The sequence below is a fragment of the Saccopteryx bilineata genome, chromosome 10 (assembly GCF_036850765.1).
Source record: "Saccopteryx bilineata isolate mSacBil1 chromosome 10, mSacBil1_pri_phased_curated, whole genome shotgun sequence".
In the NCBI taxonomy this organism is placed as follows: Eukaryota; Metazoa; Chordata; class Mammalia; order Chiroptera; family Emballonuridae; genus Saccopteryx; species Saccopteryx bilineata.
The window spans coordinates 6,446,520-6,469,859 of NC_089499.1; the positions used below are offsets into that span (position 1 = coordinate 6,446,520).

The 23,340-nt window shown below is 50.2% G+C and overlaps 2 protein-coding genes across 4 annotated transcripts in view; both read left to right on the top strand.

Moving 5' to 3' along the window:
* The window catches only part of USP4 (ubiquitin specific peptidase 4), a 46,900-nt gene extending 28,783 nt beyond the window's left edge, over positions 1 to 18,117 (top strand). For both annotated transcript variants that reach the window (XM_066246055.1, XM_066246056.1), the window contains 12 exons: positions 743 to 967; positions 1,794 to 1,877; positions 3,353 to 3,447; positions 5,712 to 5,903; positions 7,167 to 7,255; positions 9,364 to 9,591; positions 10,773 to 10,843; positions 11,087 to 11,205; positions 11,484 to 11,633; positions 13,101 to 13,204; positions 17,338 to 17,426; positions 17,819 to 18,117. In XM_066246055.1, the coding sequence (XP_066102152.1) occupies positions 743 to 967; positions 1,794 to 1,877; positions 3,353 to 3,447; positions 5,712 to 5,903; positions 7,167 to 7,255; positions 9,364 to 9,591; positions 10,773 to 10,843; positions 11,087 to 11,205; positions 11,484 to 11,633; positions 13,101 to 13,204; positions 17,338 to 17,426; positions 17,819 to 17,971 (1,599 nt within the window). In that variant the 3' untranslated portion in view covers positions 17,972 to 18,117. The remainder of the gene's footprint in view (positions 1 to 742; positions 968 to 1,793; positions 1,878 to 3,352; positions 3,448 to 5,711; positions 5,904 to 7,166; positions 7,256 to 9,363; positions 9,592 to 10,772; positions 10,844 to 11,086; positions 11,206 to 11,483; positions 11,634 to 13,100; positions 13,205 to 17,337; positions 17,427 to 17,818) is intronic.
* A 387-nt stretch (positions 18,118 to 18,504) lies between these two features.
* C10H3orf62 (chromosome 10 C3orf62 homolog) lies at positions 18,505 to 23,241 on the top strand. Of its 2 annotated transcripts, none has more exons than XM_066246060.1 (3): positions 18,505 to 19,725; positions 21,218 to 21,315; positions 22,794 to 23,241. In XM_066246060.1, exons 1-3 carry the CDS (start codon positions 19,061 to 19,063, stop codon positions 23,057 to 23,059), a joined length of 1,029 nt encoding a protein of 342 aa, XP_066102157.1. In that variant the 5' UTR covers positions 18,505 to 19,060; the 3' UTR covers positions 23,060 to 23,241. The 2 variants fall into 2 exon arrangements, with proteins under 2 accessions (XP_066102157.1, XP_066102159.1); XM_066246062.1 differs by having other exon boundaries at positions 21,224 to 21,315.
* Positions 23,242 to 23,340: the final 99 nt, after the last annotated feature.

Here is a 23,340-nt window from a genome sequence, read left to right on the forward strand (position 1 = left end):
ATCCCACAACCTTGGTGTATTGGGATAACACTCAAACCAGTTCAGCTACCCATTTATAGTTATGTTTTTTATCTTTGAAAAAGGAATTTAATGTTATCCTATCACTGTGGGATGATCAATATGAATACTTTAAAGTGTCATTTACATCTTAAAGGAAAAATGGTTACTTAGCTGAACTGTAAGTCAGACCTCACTGAAGGACATTGGAGCATGGGAAACCTTTAGGAGGCAGTTCCTGTTCTGGTCAGGTCCATGTGCCCACAGTGTTGTATGTCTCCCATCAGAGGACAGACGGGGACCTTGCTTCCTTAGATTCTGTGTTAACACGTAAGTGTGTGATTGAGCATGAGCTGCTAGCGGGTGTGAGTGGGGCCTACTAAGAGCAGTCCTGACCCTGTCTGGCCTGGACCATGTGCTTAGTTGCACAGACTGCCTCATGACCCATCACAGATTTTGCTGTGAACCTTTCGGGTGCAGGGGTAAAGGACTGAGGGGTGGTCCTGGCTGGATGGCTCGCTTGGCTGGAACATTGTCTTGCAATGCAGAGGTGGCTGGTTCAGTCCTTGGCTGGGGCATATACAGAAACAGATTGATGCTTCTGTCTCCCCCTTACACCCCTTCCTCTCTCTAGATTCAATAAAAATAAAAAATTTAAAAAATTGAAAAAAATAAAGACAAAAAAAAGGCAATAGACCTGAGGGGTGTTGTGAATGTCTTATTTGTCCCTTCTCCTCTCTTCCAGGTGGTTGCAAAGGAAGCCTGGGAGAACCACCGGTTAAGGAATGACTCCGTGATTGTGGATACTTTCCATGGCCTCTTCAAATCTACTTTGGTTTGCCCAGAATGTGCTAAGGTCTCTGTGACCTTTGACCCATTTTGCTATCTAACTCTCCCACTGCCCTTGAAGAAAGATCGTGTCATGGAGGTCTTCCTGGTTCCTGCTGATCCTCGCTGCAGACCTACTCAGGTAAGAGACTTGGCACCCTGCATGGCACCTCTTGTTTGAGTGGTCTCCAGACCCAGAGTGGCGCTGCTTCCATCTCCTGCATCCGAAGCCCCATCAGCTGCCGCTGAAACCCCTTGGCACTTGCCTGAGTCTGTGCCCTCGGCTTCCATCAGACCTTTGTGTCGGCCCGTATCACTCAGGGCCTGTGGTGAAGGTCCTCTCGGCTTCTCTCTCATTTTCCTCGTGCTCCATTCACTCAGTAAAGTAGCCTGGCGGATCTGCTGAGTGGTCCTGGAATCTGAACGTTTGGGAATCAGAAACGGTACTTTCCTTGGTCAGGTTCTCCCCTAAATCAGCTAGGACAGCTTGGCCAGAGAAAGGCCAGATGAGACGTGCCCAGGAGGTCCGAGTGTCTGATGGCTCCCTGCATGACTGTGTTGCGGTCTCCTGGCATTCATTTCTTCATCTCTGAAGAAAGATGACATGTCGGACTGGTTGGCGACTGTATAATTGGACAGGTTTTTTTTCTTGTTGTTTTTTTTTACAGAGACAGAGAGAGAGTCAGAGAGAGGGATAGACAGGGACAAACAGACAGGACCGGAGAGATTGAACAGTTTTTTGAAGAACATAGTTTAAAGCAGTGTTCGGGAGGGAAGGTGTCGGCTCAGTGCCTGTGCTACTGCCTGACGAGGGCAGCAGGTGCTGGTGCAAAGGACTGGCCTTTGCCCTGCTGGCTTCTGGCTCGGCCCCTGATCTTACTGTGTGCCTCATTGTACACCTGCGAGGCGCTTGCTCTTTCCACTCCCCCCACTCTGGAGCGCCTCGTCACCCCTCCGTCTCTTTGCAGTACCGTGTGACTGTGCCGCTGATGGGGGCTGTGTCAGACCTGTGCGAGGCTCTCTCCAGGCTGTCTGGCATCGCCACGGAAAACGTAAGACAGGGTGGGCAGCTTCATTCAACCTGGTGGGGGCACTCATAGTCTTTTGGAGTTTATTTTCAATCTTGTAGCCACTTTGGGGGGATAGTCCCTTTTAGCCAGCACAAACGTAATAATATGTGGATGCCCCAGGACCCCTGGCCCTCACTCACTGCACACACTGTGGCTGAGACCGTTTCTTCCAGCCCCAGCCTGGGAAGAACCTTCTTCCCTCCACTGGGGTCACACTAGCCATGGTCAGAGGGTCAGTAGGAGGGCTCTGCTCTCAGTTCTGCCAGCCCTTCCTATAACCTCTTCTGTAATATGAGAAGGTTGGAGTTATGGCCTGCCTTAACTCTTAAGTCTGCAGAGTGTCATTGTGATATTCTTGATAGAAGTCTTTATTTAAAAAGCAACTGCTGGTTGGCTCAGTGGTAGAGCGTTGGCCCTGCATGTGGAAGTCCCGGGTTTGATTCCCGGCCAGGGCACACAGGAGAAGTGCCCATCTGCTTCTCCACCCCTCCCCCTCTCCTTCCTCTCTGTCTCTCTCTTCCCCTCCCGCAGCCGAGGCTCCACTGGAGCAAAGTTGGCTCGGACACTGAGGATGGCTCCATGGCCTCCACCTCAGGTGCTAGAATGCCTCTGGGTGCAATGGAGCAACACCCTAGATGGGCAGAGCAGGCCCGGTGGGCATGCCGGGTGGATCCCAGTTGGGTGCATGTGGGAGTATGTCTGACTGCCTCCCCGCTCTAACCTTGGAAAAATACAAAAAAAAAAAAAAAAAAGTTGCCCATGCTGGGCTGAACCTGGCTCTGTTTGGGGGTGGACAAAGTGAGTCCTCTCCTTGCATGAGGACCTGTCCTGGATGCTCCCAGGCCCTCCCTCCTTCCAGGCCTGGTCAGTGCCCTTGCTCCTCCGCACTCCCCGTATACTCTTGCTGGTGTCAGGTTTTGGAGCTTGGGGTTTGATCTGTTCCGCTGTGTGCTGAGGATGGCTTGGAGACTTCCAGCCCTGGGAGCACCCAGAAGCTCCTGGGTGACTGCCAGTCTCTGGTCAGCACTCCCACTGTTCCTGCCTCTCCAGGGCGTATTCCATCCTGGACCTCAGGTCGGATGTTGCCGGCATGTTTTTTTCCTGCTGGCAGCCATGCAGCTCCCCTTTGGGCCTTCGCCCCTGAGCTTTGGGGCTGGTGGTCTCTCTGCAGGCACTTTTTTTCATTTGTTTCTAGGTTTTAAGTAGGGATACTTTTAAAAAATTTTTTCCCTTGACTTGAGAGTAAGGGAGAAAGGAAAACATCAACTTACTGTTCCCTTAGTTCCATTTAGCTGTGCGCTCATTGGTTGCTTCTCGTGTGTGCCCTGACCAGGGATCAAACCTACACCCTTGACATGCTGGGCTGATGCTCTTATCAGCTGAGCCACTGGGCCAGGGCTGAAGAAAGGGTGCTCTTAAATTCATCCTGTAATCTTTCTGCTACTATTGATTCTTAGATGGTGGTCACAGATGTATATAATCACCGATTCCACAAAATTTTCCAAATGGATGAAGGTTTAAACCACATCATGCCTCGGGATGACATTTTTGTGTGAGTACTCAGCGGTTTCTGCAGCAGGGTCCAAGGAAACACTAGAGATTTTGCCTTCTTGGTGTCTCCAGAGTAAAAGTTCTGGCATTTGGTGCCTGTGTGATTTGCCCTTATCCCTGGGTGCAAGAGGTGCGTGTTAGGGAATTGTGGGCAGCCCTTTGTGCTAAGCACCTGGCTCTTCAGAGCTAGACATTCTAGATGACTCTCAGCATGAACACAGCTTTTTGTCAACAGTTGCTACCTATTAAGAAGGCCTGTTCAGTGGTCCTGCAGATGGTCCTGCTGTTAGAAATGCCTTTCTCAAGAAGAGTCACAGCTGTTTGAGAGACCATGGGAACACAGAAGAAGGGATGTACAAGGAGGGTCTTGTCCTTTTCCAGGTCACAGGCAGTGGCTCCTTAGGCTGATGCCATTGAGAATGACAGAGTGGGTTGCTTTAAAGAGCCTTTTCAGCGCTAGCGTCTGTGAGTTCTGAGACTGTCGTCTCACCTCTGTGGGGATAGTCCACTCCAACCACAACTGCTCTCCTGACCCCTCCCAAGCCCCTCACTTCAAGGCTGCTCCTTATAACTTTGTGTTTGTCCCTCTCCCAGGTTGGTGGGGTAGAATGTGAGCTTGCCCGCGCCCCCCCACAGCCCCTTGCCCGGGGAAGTGTGAATGTGGACCCCACCCATGCCGTCTCTTATTTACTCTCAGTAGCTTCCCTCTGCTGAGGAAGGGTTTGAAGATTGTGTTCGGTTTTTGTTTTTGAGTGAGGAATGAATGCACTCCATAAAGGAGGTCTCTCCTTCCCTTTACATTTTTGCCCTGTGACTTCTCAGTCACTCTGAAAGGAATAGATCTTGACCATGGTACGATCCTTGTTCTGTTCACACTTGCATAGGCAGTCTCCCATTCACGCCCTCACTTTACAAATGGAGGGCGCCAAGGCCTACTGGGCTGCAGGCTAGTGCAGGCCCTTTTCTGACCCCAAGTCCTTACTGAACACAGCCACCCCTTATTCTGGATGTCAATGTTGACACATGTTTGAGCTGAGAACTGGGCATCACCTCGTGGGGAGGCTGGCAAACGACCATAAACGCAGGAAATTTCAGAGGGCTTGAGGGCCAACCAACAGGAAAGCAAATTATTTTGAAGATGAATTGATAATTGTCTTATGAAAACACCATAATAGCATCTAATACTTTGAGCACGTGCACTGTGCTAAGTTAATTCTCACCACTGCACCGTAAGGTGGGTAACTGTGTTGTCTCTTGAGTAAATAGACTCAGAAGTTAGGGTGGATGACCTGGTCACAGCATCAAAAACTGGCAGCAGTAGACCCAGAACCTGCCAGCCTCACGCCAAGGCCTGGTTCTTGACCTTGAGGTTAGACCACCAGGTTCTTAACCTAGAGTGCACCTCAGACATTTTGTGAGCCTTTTAGAACTCCTGCCTTTACTACACTCAGGACTGTTTGCCAGGCATCTGGGGAGGGGTGTGTGTGTGTGTATTTTGTTTATAGTTTCCAAAAATTGAATCAGTAAGTTTGTGTCTCCCCCTATAGGAAGAGGGAAAGACTACAGTCGGTTGCCAGCAATTTTGGTAACATCTGTTCCAGGATAAAACATCTATAAATCTCCTCAGTCCCATGTATTCACTAAGTAAGACACATTTTTCAAAATCATTGATTTGTATTTAGCAATTTCTTTGGTTATCTCTAATTTTTTAAAAACTAAATAATCTTTTACTTCAGTGTTTTTGAACGAAGATGGCAAGCAATTTGTTTTATAAATTTGCTTCTTCATTTTAAATAGAGTCTTTGGCTAATATTCTAGGTGTGCAGTTTTGCATAATATTTTGTTTTATTAAAGGATAGGGCACTGGCAATGCCTTTGTAAAAGTTTAACTCCTTGGTGACAAAAGATGAACTTGGTGGCCGGACCCTCGTGTGCCTCTGTGTCTGGTGATGGTCCTGATGACAGCTGTCATCTGTGCTGATGCCCAGTTGAAGGACCAGAGTTTCAGGCCATGATTGGGGGAAGGAGGATCACATTTGTCCCAAAGTCCGGTTGTGTAGGTTTGCATTGTGTGACAGTGAGCCTCCTTGGGACCAGCTTCTAGAATTGGCTTGAAAATGGTTTCTGTACCTTTTGTGCTAAAGTATACTCTGTCCTAATAACCATAGTCTTGGCCACCACATAGCTGCAGCTCAGATTTCTGTCACTCACAGGAATCCTTCAGGGACCTGCTCCTGAAAGTGTCCTCTTGTGTGATTGACACAGGTACGAGGTCTGCAGCACCTCCGCGGATGGCTCGGAATGTGTCACGCTTCCGGTCTACTTCAGGGAGAGGAGGTCCAGGATGTCGAGCACTTCCTCTGGGGCGGTGCTATACGGGCAACCACTGCTGGTCTCGGTCCCCAAGCACAAGCTGACCCTTGAGTCTTTGTACCAGACTGTTTGTGAGCGTATCAGGTTGGTGGCAGAGCTATGATTTGCTTGTTACCCAAAATCAGTCCAGACTCAGTAATAGTAGTGATGACCCCCTGCAGAGGGCCCACTTCTGTTAGAAATGCAGCTGGGCAAGCCCCTGGGAGAGCCAGGGCAGCTGCTGTTGTGATGGGGCACCTGGCACATCTTACGAACCATGACACTGGGCATCTAATCTTCCTCTTGTCCCTGGAATCATGTATGCCACACCTGTCAACCACCTGTTTTAGGGAGTCTAGTACTTTGAGTGTATTTTGTATTTGAATAACATTTTTGAAGTATTCCACTGAAGCTGATAATGTTATTAGGAAATACTTTTTTAAATAGTGCCATGTGCCTAACCTGTGGTGGCTCAGTGGATAAAGCGTCAACCTGGAAATGCTGAGGTCGCCGGTTCGAAACCCTGGGCTTGCCTGGTCAAGGCACATATGGGAGTTGATGCTTCCTGCTCCTCCCCCCTTCTATCTCTCTGTCTCTCTCTCCTCTCTCTCCCCTTTCTAAAATGAATAAATAAAATAAAAATTAAATAGTGCCATGTGACATTCATGGAGAACTTGAAACAGACCTTCTTGGAATCTTCATTGATTGGTACCTAGATTACTAGGAAATAAATATATATATAATATATATTATATATATATATATTTTTTTTTACAGAGAGAGAGAGAATCAGAGAGAGGGATAGATAGGGACAGACAGACAGGAACACAGAGAGATGAGAAGCATCAGTCATCAGTTTTTCGTTGTGGCACTTTAGTTGTTCATTGATTGCTTTCTCATATGTGCCTTGACCGTGGGGCTACAGCAGACCAAGTAACCCCTTGCTCAAGCCAGTGACCTTGGGTCCAAGCTTGTGAGCTTAGTTCAAACCAGATGAGCCCGCACTCAAGCTGGCAACCTCGGGGTCTCAAACCTGGGTCCTCCACATCCTAGTCCGATGCTCTATCCACTGTGCCATCGCCTGGTCAGGCTAGGAAATATTTTTTTAAATAGTGCCACGTGACATTCATGGAGAACTCAAAACAGACCTTCTTGGGGGTCTTCATTGATTGGTACCTAGACATCTTATTATCTCTTGGGTCCATCTCAATTTCTTTAAGTACTGAGCCATCACATGATTTGAAAGCCCCTTTATTTACATAAATTGCTTTTGAATAGCTGAGTAAATTATGAACTACCTCTAGGTGAGTAGTGGAGAAAAATACATAAACATTACAACTAACCATTTTTTTCTTTCTTCTTTTCAAGCCGCTATATAAAACAGCCTTTGCCTGATGAGTCCGGCAGCTCGCCTCTGGGGCCTGGGGCTTGCAATGGCTCCAGGGGCAGCTGTGAAGGTGAGCACTTGCCATGCTGTGGGGCTGTGACTGACCAAACCCCTCCTGACCTCCCTCTTCTTACAAAGGTGTTGTACACATGGGAGAGGGGGGCTCTGAGGCTGGGACGGGCTCTGCCTGGAGAACAGAACAGACCTAGGAGCCCATTCTGCTCGGCCCACTGGCCGGCTTCGGCACCTCAGAATCCTTAGGGACACATAGGCTGGGTTTTACCTCAGGCAGACAGACTAAGCCTCACAGGATTAACTGACTTGCCCAAGATCATGAGGCAGTCGGGATTTTCTTTTTTTCTTTTTTAAGTACAGAGAGAGAGTCAGAGGGATAGACAGGGACAGACAGGCAGGAACGGAGAGATGAGAAGCATCAATCATTAGTATTTCGTTTCGTGTTGCGACACCTTAGTTGTTCATTGATTGCTTTCTCATATGTGCCTTGACCGCGGGCCTTCAGCAGACCGAGTAACCCCTTCCTCAAACCAGATGAGCCTGCGCTCAAGCTGGCAACCTCGGGGTCTCGAACCTGGGTCCTCTGCATCCCAGTCCGACGCTCTATTCACTGCGCCACTGCCCGGTCAGGCAAGGCAGTCAGGATTTGATTGTGATCATTGGGATTGCGAAGTGAGTGCTTCTCCAGCACTTGTCTGCCTCCGTGACCTGGTGACCCAGCGACCTGGCTGGTATCCTCAGAACTGTTTTCTTGGTTCTTACCCATCCCTGTGGGGCAGCACTGCCTCTGAGGAGGACGATTGTCCTTGCCAGCCAGTCAGGAGGCAGAGAGGTTCTCTGGAGCATGTCTTTCTTACCAGAAAGCTACAGGCTGTGGCTAACAGCTTTGGGAGGGAAGAGAGCCACAGTTCCCAAAGCAGTAGGGCGGCTCCTCAGGAAATCCAGATCCCTATCCTCCTGCTGTGAGTGCTCACAAGCTCATCCCTGACCAAGGGGCTGTGACTGACCTGCATTGTGGCTGTCACCTGGGGGCCTGGTGACTGCCTTTATTTCTATAAAACTGTAAATGTCTTCCAAGTCAGTGCTGTGAATTCTCACTTATAAATCCGAAGGCCTAGATTTCTCTAAGACATGCACAGTCCTGAAAAGTGAGAATTGACATTAAAAATAATGACTACAGCCTGACCTATGGTGGCGCAGTGGATAAAGCGTCGACCTGGAAATGCTGAGGTCGCCAGTTCGAAACCCTGGGCTTGCCTGGTCAAGGCACATATGGGAGTTGATGCTTCCAGCTCCTCCCCCCTTCTCTCTCTCTCTGTCTCTCCTCTCTCTCTCTCTCTCCCTCTCTCTCTCTCCTCTCTAAAAAAAAAAAATTAAAAAAAAAAAAAAAAAAATGACTACAGCCCTGGCCGGTTGGCTCAGCGGTAGAGTGTCGGCCTGGTGCGCAGGGGACCTGGGTTCGATTCCCGGCCAGGGCACATGAGGGAAGCACCCATTTGCTTCTCCATCCCCCCCTCCTTCCTCTCTGTCTCTCTCTTCCCCTCCCGCAGCTGAGGCTCCATTGGAGCAAGGATGGCCCAGGCGCTGGGGATGGCTCCTTGGCCTCTGCCCCAGGCGCTAGAGTGGCTCTGGTTGCCGCAGAGCGACGCCCTGGAAGGGCAGAGCGTTGCCCCTGGTGGGCATGCCGGGTGGATCCCAGTCGGGCGCATGCGGGAGTCTGTCTGTCTCTCCCTGTTTCCAGCTTCAGAAAAATACAAAAAAAAAAATAATAATAATAATAATGACTACAGCCTGACCAGGTGGTGGCGCAGTGGATAGAGCGTCGGACTGGAATGCAGAAGGACCCAGGTTCGAGACCTCGAGGTCGCCAGCTTGAGCGTGGGCTCATGTGGCTTGAGCAAAAAGCTCACCAGCTTGGACCCAAGGTCGCTGGCTCCAGCAAGGGGTTACTCGGTCTGCTGAAGGCCCGCGGTCAAGGCACATATGAGAAAGCAATCAATGAACAACTAAGAAGTCGCAACGCGCAACGAAAAACTAATAATTGATGCTTCTCATCTCTCTCCGTTCCTGTCTGTCCGTCCCTCTCTATCTCTGCCTCTGTAAAAAAAACAACAATGACATAGTGGCAAATTGTATTCACGTGATTTTTTACCTGTGTGCCAGGAGAAGACGAGGAGGAGATGGAGCATCTGGACGAAGGCAGAGAGCCGCTGTCGGAGTCAGAAGGTGGCTGGGAGGACGAGCTGGGAGGTGACCACGCGGAGACCACCCAGAAGCAGAGCAAAGGCCGGCCCTGCTCCAAAAGGCTGTTCACTTTCAGCCTTGTGAACTCCTATGGGACGGCCGACATAAATTCACTGGCAACCGACGGAAAACTACTTAAACTTAACTGTAAGCACTTTCTCTGACCTTTTAAACTGGGATTTTTGGGGACCTAGGATCTATTTGAAAATACTTGTTCTCAGTATTTAGTGTTTTGGGGTTTCATCATCTCTGTGTAGCTCCAGAAACAGACATTTGTATTATCCTTGGAGCGCTCTAAGGACTGTTCCAGAGACAACATGCATGGACACACACGCGTGTATACATGTACACATCCCTCCTTGTCAGGCTCTGCTCTTTGGTCCTTGGTTACTTAAGTGGAAGCGACCTCTTCCCCACTCCCACCACCCTTCCCAGCCTTTGCTCTGTATTAGCCCTCCTAGGGGACAGTGTTTTCCAAACTTGGTTCCCTTATGGGAGTGATGCATTTTTCTTTCATTCCGTAGGAATGCGAATGCGGGGTGACCCAGGTAGAGCACCGCCATGGGTTTTATAGGCTTTGTGTTCTCGGGAGTCTGTACTGGGGCCTGCCCTCCAGGCGGAAAGAGGTGTTGCGTGGGTGGTGAAGACATCTGCACGGGGCGGGGGGCTGCATCCTCAAGCTTCCTTCGTTGGAGGAGAAACTAACTAGCTGTTCTCTAGCCAGCCAGCTAGCTAAGTTTCTTCAATAACAGTTTCATTGATATATTTTTCATCTCTGTATCTCTCTGTCTCTGCAGCTCCCTCCTCTCTGTGGCTTCCTCCTCTTTAGTATAGTGCCTTGCAATCTCTAGCTATTTTATGGGACTCCAGTCTTTCATGTCTCAGCTGAGTCTTCCCTCCTTTCTTCTCTGCCGTGCGGGGGCCTGGAAGATGCTGCTGGGCCGTGAGCGTCCCCGTTTTGTTTACCGTCTCTCAGGGGTGTCGCTCTTGCTCTGCCTGATGTTCAGTGTCTGAAAACAGTTGTTTTGTCTGTTTTGTCAGGTTTCCTCGTGGTTTAAGGCACTAGGGTGAATCTGGTCACTGTGCCTCCGTCTCGGCATGTGCCCTTTGGAGAGTCTAAGCGCCCCAGGAGCTTATTTGTGGCCTTGGGGAGAGTTCTGGCAGATGTGGGGGCTGCAGGCAGAGCAGTGCTCTCGGCAGTGGCCGGTGATGTGTGAACCGGTGTCGATGGCACAGCCCGAGTGCAGTCCTTCTCACTCCTGTCACCTGAAGAGCCTCTCCTGTGCTGGACATTCAGTAACAAGGGACACTTTGCTCCTCCTCCACAGCTCGATCCACACTGGCCATCGACTGGGACACTGAGACCCGGAGCCTGTATTACGACGAGCAGGAGTCGGAGGTAGGTCCCTGGGATTCTCATCAGTGTGCTGCTGCTTTCTGCTCTGCTGTGCCTCCGCGTCCCTGTCAGTTCCAGGACAGCTTAAATTGAGACCAAGAGTGACAAGGACTTGAAATTTTTATCGTTCTATGTTCAGAGGCTCCAGAAAGTACTTTGTATTCCAGACACGAGAGCTCGTGGGGTTGCAGCTCAGCGTGGATCCTCCTGGGTCCTCAGCAGAGCTTGGCATTTTGTGTCTCACAGGCCTACGAGAAGCACGTGAGCATGCTGCAGCCTCAGAAGAAGAAGAAGATGGCCGTGGCGCTGAGAGACTGCATCGAGCTCTTCACCACCATGGAGACGCTCGGCGAGCATGACCCCTGGTAGGCACTCCCCTGCGCGGCGGCGGCCTTGCCCCGGCTCCCCATCTGCCAGGGCCGGCGCTGGACACAAAATCCCTTGGTATCAGGACAGGTCACTCTCTTACATCATCGGCCCTAGAACACAAGTCTTTCCTTGCGAGTGTGTTGTCCAGAGTAAGAAGATCATCACCTTGTTTTGGAGGGTGACCTAGAGAGCGCTTGCCGAGCGCAGGCGGCTGGAGCGTCCAGGTGGCGCTGTTTCATTTCTGCCCTAAGTGGAGGCTTCCTTTTCTCTTCAGGTACTGCCCCAACTGTAAGAAGCATCAGCAGGCCACAAAGAAGTTTGATCTGTGGTCCTTGCCAAAGATCCTGGTGGTGCACCTCAAGCGTTTCTCCTACAGTAGATACTGGAGGGATAAGCTCGACACAGTCGTGGAGTTCCCAGTCAGGTGGGTCCCTGGCTGCAGCGTGATGGACAAAAACTAAAAACAGGAGGAAATCTGGGCACTGATTGACAGAGGGTTTTGCCACCAAAGACTTTGCTACATTAAGATATGTGTTGCTGGGCTTTGGAAGGTTAGACTTTGGCTCAGTTCACCTCCCCATTGTCCTACCTGTGGGGACAAGTCTCCAGCAAAAGCACTTCCCCAGGCTCAGGATGACACTTCCCCTCTTGAGTCCCTCCTGCCACTTACCTGAACTGGTTTTACTACCTGTCATCAGTCCCAGGGAGCCTGGGCTCAGCAGACAGCATAGGCACAATGCTGCTTCTCATTAGCACCGGGGGACAAGGCTACCAGAAAGTCATCTGCGGGGTCAAATTGGGTTATTGGCCGTGGGTGGGGGTGCAGACCCACCAACCTCCGGTTCCTGGCCTTTGGAGTGGTACTGGCTGCTCGTGTCCTCTCTGGTCCCAGAGTACAGAGTGTAGGTGACATGAGAAAGTGAGTCAACAAGATAGGATTTCCTTCACAAGGACAGTTTTTTTGTTGTTGTTTTTTTTTTGTATTTTTCCAAAGCTAGAAACGGGAGGCAGTCAGACAGACTCCCTCATGCGCCCAACCGGGATCCACCTGGCATGCTCACTAGGGGGCGATGCTCTGCCCATCCAGGGCGTCGCTCTGTTGTGACCAGAGCCATTCTAGCGCCTGGAGCAGAGGCCATGGAGCCATCCCCAGCACCCGGACCATCTTTACTCCAGTGGAACCTTGGCTGCGGGAGGGGAAGAGAGAGACAGAGAGGGAGGGGTGGAGAAGCAGATGGGTGCCTCTCCTGTGTGCCCTGGCCGGGAATTGAACCCGGGACTTCCGCATGCTAGGCTGACGCTTTACCACTGAGCCAACCGGCCAGGGCCCACAAGGGCAGTTTTTAAAATTCTTTGGAGGTGTGTGTAGGGTGGTAGATAGATACATACAGACACGTCAGTGGAAGAACCTAGGTAGTAGGTATATAGGTATTGGTTGGAAAATTCTTTTAATTTTCCACTATGTTTGAAACTTTCAAAATAAAATGTGGGATTAAGTTAAGTTTTTATGGCTCCAGTTGTAATTTTGACAGTAATACCCATCTCTACCTAGTTACTGCAGCCTTCTTTTCTGCACTCAGCGCCCTTCCTCCCCTTTGGTTCGGCTTGGGGTTCCCCAGGAGGCTTCCCTTTTCCAGCCTGAACATGTCAGTGGTCAGAGCCAGACCCAGGCCTATCTTGTCCTGATCTGCTCATTCCTGGGGCTGGTGTTTAGGTCAGTGGTCAGAGCCAGACCCCAGGCTCATCTTGTCCTGGTCTGCCCATTCCTTCTGTGGCTGGTGTTTGAGTGCCTCCCTCTCTCCCAGCCTGTTGAATAAAAGGGGTTGCTTGGTTACTCTGACTTTCCCTAAGTTTAACTTACTCAAGTGCTGTTTTTGTGTTTTATGCTCAGAGGTTTGAACATGTCCGAGTTTGTCTGTGACCTATCAGCAAGACCTTATGTGTATGACCTCATTGCCGTGTCCAATCATTATGGAGCCATGGGGGTTGGCCACTGTAAGTACGGGCATCTGTTCCCTTCTGAGATCTTGAAATGCCCTCCGCCCGTCACCTCTCTCCTGCCTCTCCCTGCTGCCAGGACGGGCCTTCAGCACTGACTCACACAGCCACCTGGGCCTCAGGCCTTTTCTACACCGTGGCCCCTTTGTAAAGTTTTTTGCTTATATATTTAATCTGGTAATCCCACCTCTGGGAATCTATCCTAAGGATATGACACTGTGAAAAGCTTTATGCACAAAGATACTCATATATTTATGACAATGACAAAATAGTAACAGTGTCTGGGTAGCTTTCTCGGGTAGAGTGTTGTCCCTCAGTGCCAAGGTTGTGGATTCAGTCGCTGGTCAGGGTCCATGCAAGCATCAACCATTAAGTGCATGAAGAAGTGGAGCAACGAATCGGTGTTTCTCTCTTTCTCTCTCTCTTTCCCTCTCCCCCCCTTCTCCTCTCTCTAAACAAATTAATAGATTTTTTAAAAAGAAAAAGAAGAATTAGTAACAGCATGATGTTCAAGAGCTGGTATGACTGTCCATCTCCCTGATGGGGGAGTGAGTTCCTAGCTGTAGCAGAACACAGTAATAATGTGGGGCAGTGCCAGTGATGTGTTGTGAAAACTACACAAAATTGAGTTATTACAGAAGCTAGTATCACAACTACATTAAAGCCAAAAGCAGGCCCTGGCCAGTTGGCTCAGTGGTAGAGCGTCAGCCTGGCATGCAGGAGTCCCAGGTTCGATTCCTGGCCAGGGCACACAGGAGAAGCGCCCATCTGCTTCTCCACTCCTCCCTCTCTCCTTCCGCTCTGTCTCTCTCTTCCCCTCCCATAGCCAAGGCTCCATTGGAGCAAAGTTGGCCTGGGCGCTGAGGTGTGGCTCTGCTTCAGGCGCTAGAATGGCTCTGGTTGTGACAGAGCAACGCCCCAGATGGGCAGAGCATCGCCCCCTGGTGGGTGTGCCGGGTGGATCCCGGTCGGGTGCATGCGGGAGACTGTCTTGACTGCCTCCCCGTTTCCAACTTCAGAAAAAATACAAAATAAAATAAAAAGAAAAAAAAACACAAAAAGCAAAGAAACTTTGATCGGGGTTGGTGAAGCCTAAGAGGAGAGACACCAAAATGTTCATTTTACTTTTCTCTCCCTGCTCTACTTTGTTTTCCAAAATTTCTATAATATGTACGTTTACTTTTTTAAAGATTTAATTTATTGATTGATTTTAGAGAAAGAGGATCTGTGTTCCGCTTATTTATGCACTCATCGGTTGATTCTTTATTTTTTATTTTTTTTAATTTTTCTGAAGCTAGAAACGGGAAGAGACAGTCAGACAGACTCCGGCATGCGCCTGATCAGGATCCACCCGGCACACCCACCAGGGGGCGACGCTCTGCCCACCAGGGGGTGATGCTCTGCCCCTCCGGGACATCACTCTGTTGCGACCAGAGCCACTCTAGCACCTGGGGCAGAGGCCAAGGAGCCATCCCCAGCGCCTGGGCCATCTTTGCTCCAATGGAGCCTCGGCTGTGGGAGGGGAAGAGAGAGACAGAGAGGAAGGAGAGGTGGAGGGATGGAGAAGTAGATGGGCGCTTCTTCTGTGTGCCCTGGCCGGGAATCGAACCTGGGACTTCTACACGCCAGGCTGATGCTCTACCACTGAGCCAACCGGTCAGGGCCGGTTGATTCTTTTTTTAAAAAAACTTTTTTTTTTTTTTTTTTGTATTTTTCTGAGGTTGGAAACGGAGAGGCAGTCAGACAGACTCCCGAATGCGCCCGACCAGGATCCACCCAGCACGCCCACCAGGGGGCGATGCTCTGCCCATCTGGGGCATCGCTCTGCTGCAATCAGAGCCATTCTAGCGCCTGAGGCAGAGGCCACAGAGCCATCCTCAGCACCCGGGCCAACTTTGCTCCAATGGAGCCCTGGCTGCGGGAGGGGAAGAGAGAGACAGAGAGGAAGGAGAGGGGGAGGGGTAGAGAAGCAGATGGGCTTCTCCTGTGTGCCCTGGCCGGGAATTGAACCCGGGACTCCCGCACTCCAGGCCGACGCTCTATCACTGAGCCAACTGGCCAGGGCCCATCGGTGGATTATTATATATTCCCTAACTGGGAACCGAACCCACAATCCTGGGGTATTGGGACAATGCACTAACCAGCTGAACTACCGGCCAAAGCTGTAGGTTACCTTTTTTTTTTTTTTTGGATTTTTCTGAAGCTGGAAACGGGAAGAGACAGTCAGACAGACTCCCGCATGCCTGACCGGGATCCACCCGGCACGCCCACCAGGGGGCGATGCTCTGCCCCTCCGGGGCATCATTCTGCCGCGACCAGAGCCACTCTAGCGCCTGGGGCAGAGGCCAAGGAGCCATCCCCAGCGCCCGGGCCATCTTTGCTGCAATGGAGCCTTGGCTGCGGGAGGGGAAGAGAGAGACAGAGAGGAAGGGGAGGGGGGGTGGAGAAGCAAATGGGCGCTTCTCCTATGTGCCCTGGCCGGGAATCGAACCCAGGTCCCCCGCACGCCAGGCCGACGCTCTTACCGCTGAGCCAACCGGCCAGGGCCTGTAGGTTACCTTTATAATGAAAAGACCTAGTACATTTTCTTACCTGTTACGGAAAGGTCTGAGTAATGTCAAAGTGAGGAGCTGTTTCCTCTTACCACCTTTACTGCATGTGCACCAGTGCAAAGACCCCAGGAAAAGTTAGCTCCATTTATGCTCACAGCGGATTGTGAAATGGCCCTAACCTTTGTCCGCTCCCCTGTACTGGTAAGTTTTTTCTGTTGGCCCACAGTCCACTCTCCTGCTCCACCATTCTTACTGGCTCTGAACAGCTGCTCAGTCTCCAGCCCACATTCCAGGCCATCAGAGAAAGGAAAAAAGGGCACGACTTTCCTGTTTAAGCAGACCTCCCCAAGTCCCCCTCAACTGCTCTGCATACAGCTCCCTGTTATGACCTGGTCACATCTGGCTGTGGGAAAGGATGGACAATAGAAGTTGGGCCTGTTTGAAAATCGGGGCTTATTTGAGTGACCATTAGGGATTCCTGATCACATCATACCCAGCAGCACTTAATCTTCTACAACGGTCTTCCCCAAATTAACTTTGATACTTGTTTGTGTTCATGGTCAAATGGACTCATTTATTTTAATGCTTTTTAGCATATAAATGTACCATTTGGGCAAATTTCCGGTCCACGAGATTGGGCTGGTTGTGCGAGGGCCCACGTTGGCCCCCCTGTGAGCCCTCCAAAGTGGAGAGCCACCATACCGCCGCTGTGTGAAGCACAGTCGGGGGCCCGGCCCTCAGCACCTTCTCTGCCACCTTTTCCTTTGTTCTTCATCACTTCTTCCTGGAGGAGGCCTGTGGTGAGGAATGCTGAGCCACGGCAGGCCGAGACTAGAAACCAGATCTCCGTTAGATTCTGCCGTTCTTCGAGCCCAGGCGACGCAGGGACTGGGCACCGCTGGAGTAAGGATTGCTGTTGTAAACACATCCTGCTTAAAGCTCGTGTCAGATCAAGGCAGGAAGGCTGGCTGTGGGGAATGCTAAGCTCACTGACAAGCTCTTACCCAGCCACAGGCTCTTGACTCTCAGTTTCAGAGAAAGATAAATGAAATCTTGTCCACATCCCAGCGCTGCCAACCCAGGTGCCCCATATGTCCCTCACTGGGTCTACCCCACAGGCTCCAGAGGCAGTGAGATGCAGAGGTAGCCACCTGCCTGGACAGTGTGGGAGGCCGACTTGTGTGTTCTTTTGAGAACTATTGTTTTGCTTAAATCTTAAAATCTCGGCTCCTTTTATGAGTTCCCCAGCTCTGGATTATTGCTCATAACCATCCTTAAAGTTGACATGATATTTCTTGATATTTTTTAAATTTGTTTCCCAAAAATATAGTTTAAAGTGCTAGTCCCTGACAGCTCCATTTTTACCCTTTTCAAGCCTTTTTGAGAAGGAACAGATTTTTAAAAAGGATTGAGTTATCTTTTGGTTGTTACAATGCAAGTTGTAAATTATTTAATTTCAGGGTCTTTGCTTTATTTCATCTTTATTTTTGGAGTTTTGTTGTTATTTAGTGTGAGCCTCATAAGCTGGCCAAACCGGTTCTCTGGTGGCTGCTAGAGTGTTTCCTTTTAATTTGGCAGACACTGCGTACGCAAAGAACAAACTGAACGGGAAATGGTATTACTTTGATGACAGCAATGTGTCCCTGGCCTCTGAGGATCAGATAGTGGTGAGTAGGCCTGACACCTGCTTTCTCCTCTTCCTTTACAGAGTAAAGCTGGGAAGATTCTCCTAGGCCAGTTAGTGTTTTAGTCCTCCTGATGTGATGGTGGGAGCTGGGTGTTGTAGGGAGACAGTTGGCCGCCATTCCTTCTGGAACCCTTCCTAAATGCGGAGCCTGAGTCCTCAGGGTTCTGTCAGGGTGCACCTGCCTTTCCCTACTCCCTGGACAGGCCTAACACAAGCAGCCTCCTGTGGAAGGGCCATCACGGTTGCCTGTGTGTGTGGATGCACAGGGTGAGACGGTAGATCCTTGAGGATGTGATTTGAACAGAGAGAAAGGCTGGGAAGAAGGAGTCATTTTCCAGCCACTGAATGGACTTTTCCCCTCTTATATTTTAGACAAAAGCAGCTTACGTGCTGTTTTACCAGCGGCGAGATGATGAGACGCCATCACTCACCAGCTTTCCTGTGTCCTCTGATGGAGGGACGAGAGCGGGTGGCTCGCAGCAGGGCCTGGGGGACGAGGAGGCCTGCAGCATGGACACAAACTGAGGCTGCCTTGGCACCCTGCCCCACAGCACCAGTGTAATCTCCGGGAGAACATCTTTGAACCTTGAAGACTACTAGTGTTTGTTTTAAAAACCAGATGAAATTCTTTTATGAGCAGAAGGGGAAAAAAAGACCATGTTTGTTCAGAAGGATTATGTCAAGAGACTGAATTATTTTCCTTTTTAATAGGTGGTGAGAAATTTCTATAAAACCTGTGGAGCTGCAGAGTGGGGGATGGCCAGGGGCACACAATGTTGTATGTCTGATGGATTCCAAAGAATGAAAAGCAGCACAGTGTCATCGAGTCTGGTGTGGCCAGGAGTCCTGCTGCCCTGGTTCTGGTGCCAGTTACTGGTCACTCCAGTAGTCTCCCCCAGTAAACAAGTCCTCAAGCAAACATGATATCCCCTTCTCCGTGCTGTGATGGGTTTATAATTCCCTAAAAAGTAGCCACTGAAGCCCATTTCTGTTTTCCTTAAGTCCCTTTGGAATTTCAACTTTCCCTAATGAAAAGATACTTGTGGGAGTCTCCTGGCCCTTGCTCTGGAGTGGAACCTCCTAGCTGTTCTGGTATCCCTTGCCCTGCCCCATTCTTGCTTAATTGGCCCAGCTGGATACTGTCAGGAACTTATTAGCTGGCACTTAAAATTTCCAGTTGGTAGGTAGACTGCCCCATGCACGGCCAGGCTTCTCTCTGCATTGGCCTGAAGCCGCGCATCTTCCTGGTAGTTCGTTAGGCTTGGAAAGTGTTCCCAGTTCTGCTGAGAAGTGAGACCCCTTTCCCTCTGGCCTGGATTCTCTGGTCCGGGGCCACCATGCTTGCCGAGCACAGCTCTAAACACTCCCCATCCCCCACCCGGCCTATGTGGGAGGCCCAAGTCTCCGCGCTTCCATGTGCGGTAAGGTGGGGGGGGGGGTGCATCCTTGTTTTCCTTCCGTGTGGGCTTAAAGACCACTCTTCGAGACCTTCTTTTATCTGACCTCTAACCTAAGCGGTGGCGGTTAGAACTGGTCTTGGGCACGCGCTATCAATCCAGCGACAGACCGTTTGCGGTGGCCGCGGTGTGGCCGCCCTGCTGGGTGAGGACGGGGATGCGGGTCTCCCCCTTGCGGGGCCCGGGGCTGGGACAGGGCTGTGGGCCGAGGGGCTGGGGCGGGGCCGGGGGCGGGGCCGGGCATCTGGAGCTCCTACCAGATCTCCACGGGAAGGAAAGGTGTGGGGTCCTCTGCTCCATCCTGAATGAAGCTCAAGGAAATTGTGGCAAATGCCCCATTTGGGATGGTTTACACAAATTCACGGAAACGTTGTTCATCGTCATTGCTCTCCGTTTCCAATGTATTATGTACATAATAAAGACGTGGTCACTTTTAGGGGACATGTCTGAAAAGCTGAGAAGATGTCGGAAGGAGCTGACCGCAGCCATTGACCGGGCCTTTGAGGGAGTCAGCCGTTCCCAGCAGGGCGTGGGCCGGCCCGGCACTCCGCTCCCCGAGCGCGGACCGCTCTGCCAGAGGCTCCCGCTGGCCGCCCGCTACGTGCCTCCTCTCGCTTCCGCCCCATGCGCTCCTGAGAATGAGGGCCCTGCCTCCGCACCAAGCCATACTCCCGGGAACACAAAGCCACATGCCCTGTGTCCCCAGAGAAAACCTCTGACCAGCAAGGAAAACATACTGGTGCATTCCTCCATTTTGGCACCCGAGAGACAGTTATGGAGAGCGGCAGGAGACGGGGAGAGCTGGAGAGAAGATGGGCTAAGGTGACTCCAGTTTGCTAGTGGAATAGTTACAAGTAGGGGGGGTCTCGTTCCGGAAAGAATTGTTGAAGATGCTAATTGAGTTCCTAATGCTGCTCTTGCTTGCCTTTGGAAGCTCTAGGACTGTATTTGGGAAGTTCAGAACCGTTCTTCAGAATCTGGCCAGGAGAGTCTATGTTGTGTGTTTGGGCTGAGGGGGTCAGGAGCCCTGACTAGAAGCCAGTCATAGAGAGCACTTCTCAGTATCCAAAGGAGGAGTGAATGTTAAAGAACCTGATTGTTCCTTTTATTTTTGTTATTGATTGATTTCAGTGAGAAAGGAAGGAGACAGAGACAGTAACACTCATCTGTTCCTCTGTGTGCTCTGGCCGGTGATTGAATCCACAGCCTCTGCACATTGGAATGATGCTCCAACCAACCGGCCAGGGCACTTTTTTTTTTTAACTCATTGATTTTAGAGAGACAGAGTGAGGGAGGGCAAGAGAGAAAGAGGAGGTTTCATTTGTTGTTCCACTTAGTTCTGCATTCATTTTTCGCTTCCTGTACGTGCCCTCACCAGGGATTGAGCCACAACCTTGGTGTTTCGGGATGAGGCTCTAAACGACTGAGCTAACTAGACAGAGCTAAATCACATTATTTTTTATGCCACAGAAACAAAAAATTTAATTCTGGTGTCATTTGCCCACACTGGGGACAGGATGAATGGCTGACTTCACCCGTGCCTCTGCTCCCCCCACCCCCACCCCAGAGCTTTCTTGGCTATGTCAGGGTTAAAGTCTCCCTAACCCTTTTCCTCTCTTGGGTAGTTTTAATTTTTTAAAATTTTTATTTTTATTTTTTACAGAGACAGCGAGAGAGAGAGAGAGGGATAGATAGGGACAGACAGACAGGAACGGAGAGAGATGAGAAGCATCAATCATTAGTTTTTCATTGCGCATTGCGACACCTTAGTTGTTCATTGATTGCTTTCTCATATGTGCCTTGACCATGGGCCTTCAGCAGACCGAGTAACCCCTTGCTCAAGCCAGCGACCTTGGGTCCAAACTGGTGAGCTTTTTGCTCAAACCAGATGAGTCCGCACCCAAGCTGGGGACCTCGGGGTCTCGAACCTGGGTCCTCTGCATCCCAATCCGATGCTCTATCCACTGCGCCACCACCTGGTCAGGCTCTTGGGTAGTTTTAAACTGCCTGGCCTCAGACACCCACGTAACTGTGAGGTTCTGTACTCGGCTGCTGTGTCTGCAGAGAATGAAGAAGCCATTTAACTGGTTTTCAGAGATTAATGCGTAGTCTGTGATGCTCAGGAGTCATTACAATGATGCTATTAGTCAACTTCACTGATTTGGCAGTTTCCAGTTGTCCTCTAATCACAGCATAAATGACAGTTGAAAGTTACCAATATGTTTAGTCTTAAAGATTACCTAATACTGAGATCCTCTTCAATCTTTTCTTGAAAGAGGATCTAATTCCTCATTTTTTTCTTTTCACTCGGGAGCCGCAGGAAAGATATCGATAAAGATTTGAAGGTTGACTCAAATATGCCACTCAGCAGCTCTAGCCAAGAGGTCACAAAGGATCTGCTTGATATCATTGGTGAGTACTGAGGGCTGGTTCCTCCTCCCTGGAGGAGAGGTCCTTCACACAGGACCCTGTGATAGCAGATGTCTTATAAATAAACCACCTCTTATTTCTCATCCACATAACTTGGTAGATTGGTCTTGCTCATGGCAGGCTCTTCGCAAAGCCATTTTGGAGCTGATAGCCTGTGGAGTCATTTCAGAAATGTCTAGTTACAGTGCATCTCTGGAGGTAGGGGAAAGCAGCCCCAAAACTTTGTGGTTGAGCAGAGATCTGAAGGAGACAGGATGTAGGAAAAGGTAGGGAGAGTAGTCCAGCTGTTGTGGGCAACACAAGATTAAAAGAAATGTTAGATGTCAAAATCTCCTCTATACTTTTTATCACCCAGAGACTATTGACATAGCACTGTACGTCTGGCCAGTTTTTATCTACATATGTCTGTATAACCTGTAGGTCAACTATGTGTGCCCTGTTTTTTTGTTTTGTGACAGAGTCAGAGAGAGGGACAGATAGGGACAGACAAGCAGGAAGGGAGCGAGAGATGAAAAGCATCAATTCTTCGTTGCGGCTCCTTAGTTGTTCATTGATTGCTTTCTCACGGTGTGCCTTGACTGGGGGGCTACCACAGACCGAATGACCCCTTGCTCAAGCCAGTGATCTTGGGCTCAAGCCAGCAACCTTGGGCTTCAACCCAGCGACCATGGGGTCATGTCTATGATCCCACGCTCAAGCCAGTGACTCCACACTGAAGCTGGATGGTCCGCACTTCAAGCCGGTGACCTCGAGTTTTTGAACCTGAGTCTTTTGCATCCCAGTCCGGTGCTCTGTTCACTGTGCCACTGCCTGTCAGGCTGTGCATGCTGTTTTCAATGACTCCCATTACATAGTGAACACACAGGTCCTAAGTAAGGGCTCCAGAGCCCTGAGGGTTGCCTGAAGCTGTTGGATTTGCAGGAACCCAAGGTTATGGGGGATGAAGGGGAGGTCTGGAGAGGGGATGTACTTGCCCTAGACCACAAAGCAAGACCTCTGTCAGCCCACTACCTTAGTGAACGGAGTCTCCTCTCGTAGCCCCAGGAGGTGAACTGAAGTCATCATTCCCTCTGCGCCTCACCTTCTGCAGCCCTCACCTGTGTCAGGCAGTGTTCTGATTACTCTAACATCCTAGTGTTTTCACAATGAGTCTTATCATGCCTGTAGGTCAGGGGGGTTCCTGAGAGCCAGGACAAGCCCGAGTACCTCTGTATTCTCCCAGTCGCACCTTCCTTGCGGGCTGGCAGATAGTTGGGGCTCAGTAAATGCTGGAGCCAGAAAGGAGGACACCAAGCCCACCAGAGCACTGGTTCCAGCAGCCTGCCTCTCTTAGAGCCAGTACACCTGGCTTTGTACAAGCCCAGAAGAGCCACCACCCATCTGCGGGTTTTACTGTGTTCCTGAAATGTCTTTGAAAACCTCTCGCTGGAATTGTAATCCTGAATGTTCTTATTTTTAAGACAATACAAGCATCCGAACTATTGAAGAATTGGCTGGAAAACTAGAATTTGAAAATGAGCTGAACCGCGTGTGTGACCCCTGCGCAGACCCCCCCTTCGCAGAGGAAGCCTGGGCCCTGCTCATGGACGGGAGCCCACGGAAAGTCTCGGAGGCTGACCCCACCAGCCTCCGGCAGGCTTTCGACGATCACAATGTCGTGGAGACAATTCTGGACTTGGAAGAGGACTACAATTTGATGGCCTCTTTTAAATACCAAATTGAGTAAGGACAGCTGACTCTAGCTTTGATTCTTGATAGCAGGAGGTTGACATGTGTCTGCAGAAGCTGTCACAGTCCCATTGTTCAAAGGGCTGGCAGAATCTGAATGACTACACCCTTCTTGACTTTGAGTTGTATCCCTTTTTAAGTTGGAAGCCCAGCGTGTTTTTATCCTGCTGCTTTGAAATATTTCTTATTGTTCATTTTTTTCACTTAACGTCTGTGTTTTGGGGGTTTGATGTTCAATGTACCCAGTACTCGGGGCAGGTGTAGGCCATGGCCTCTGCT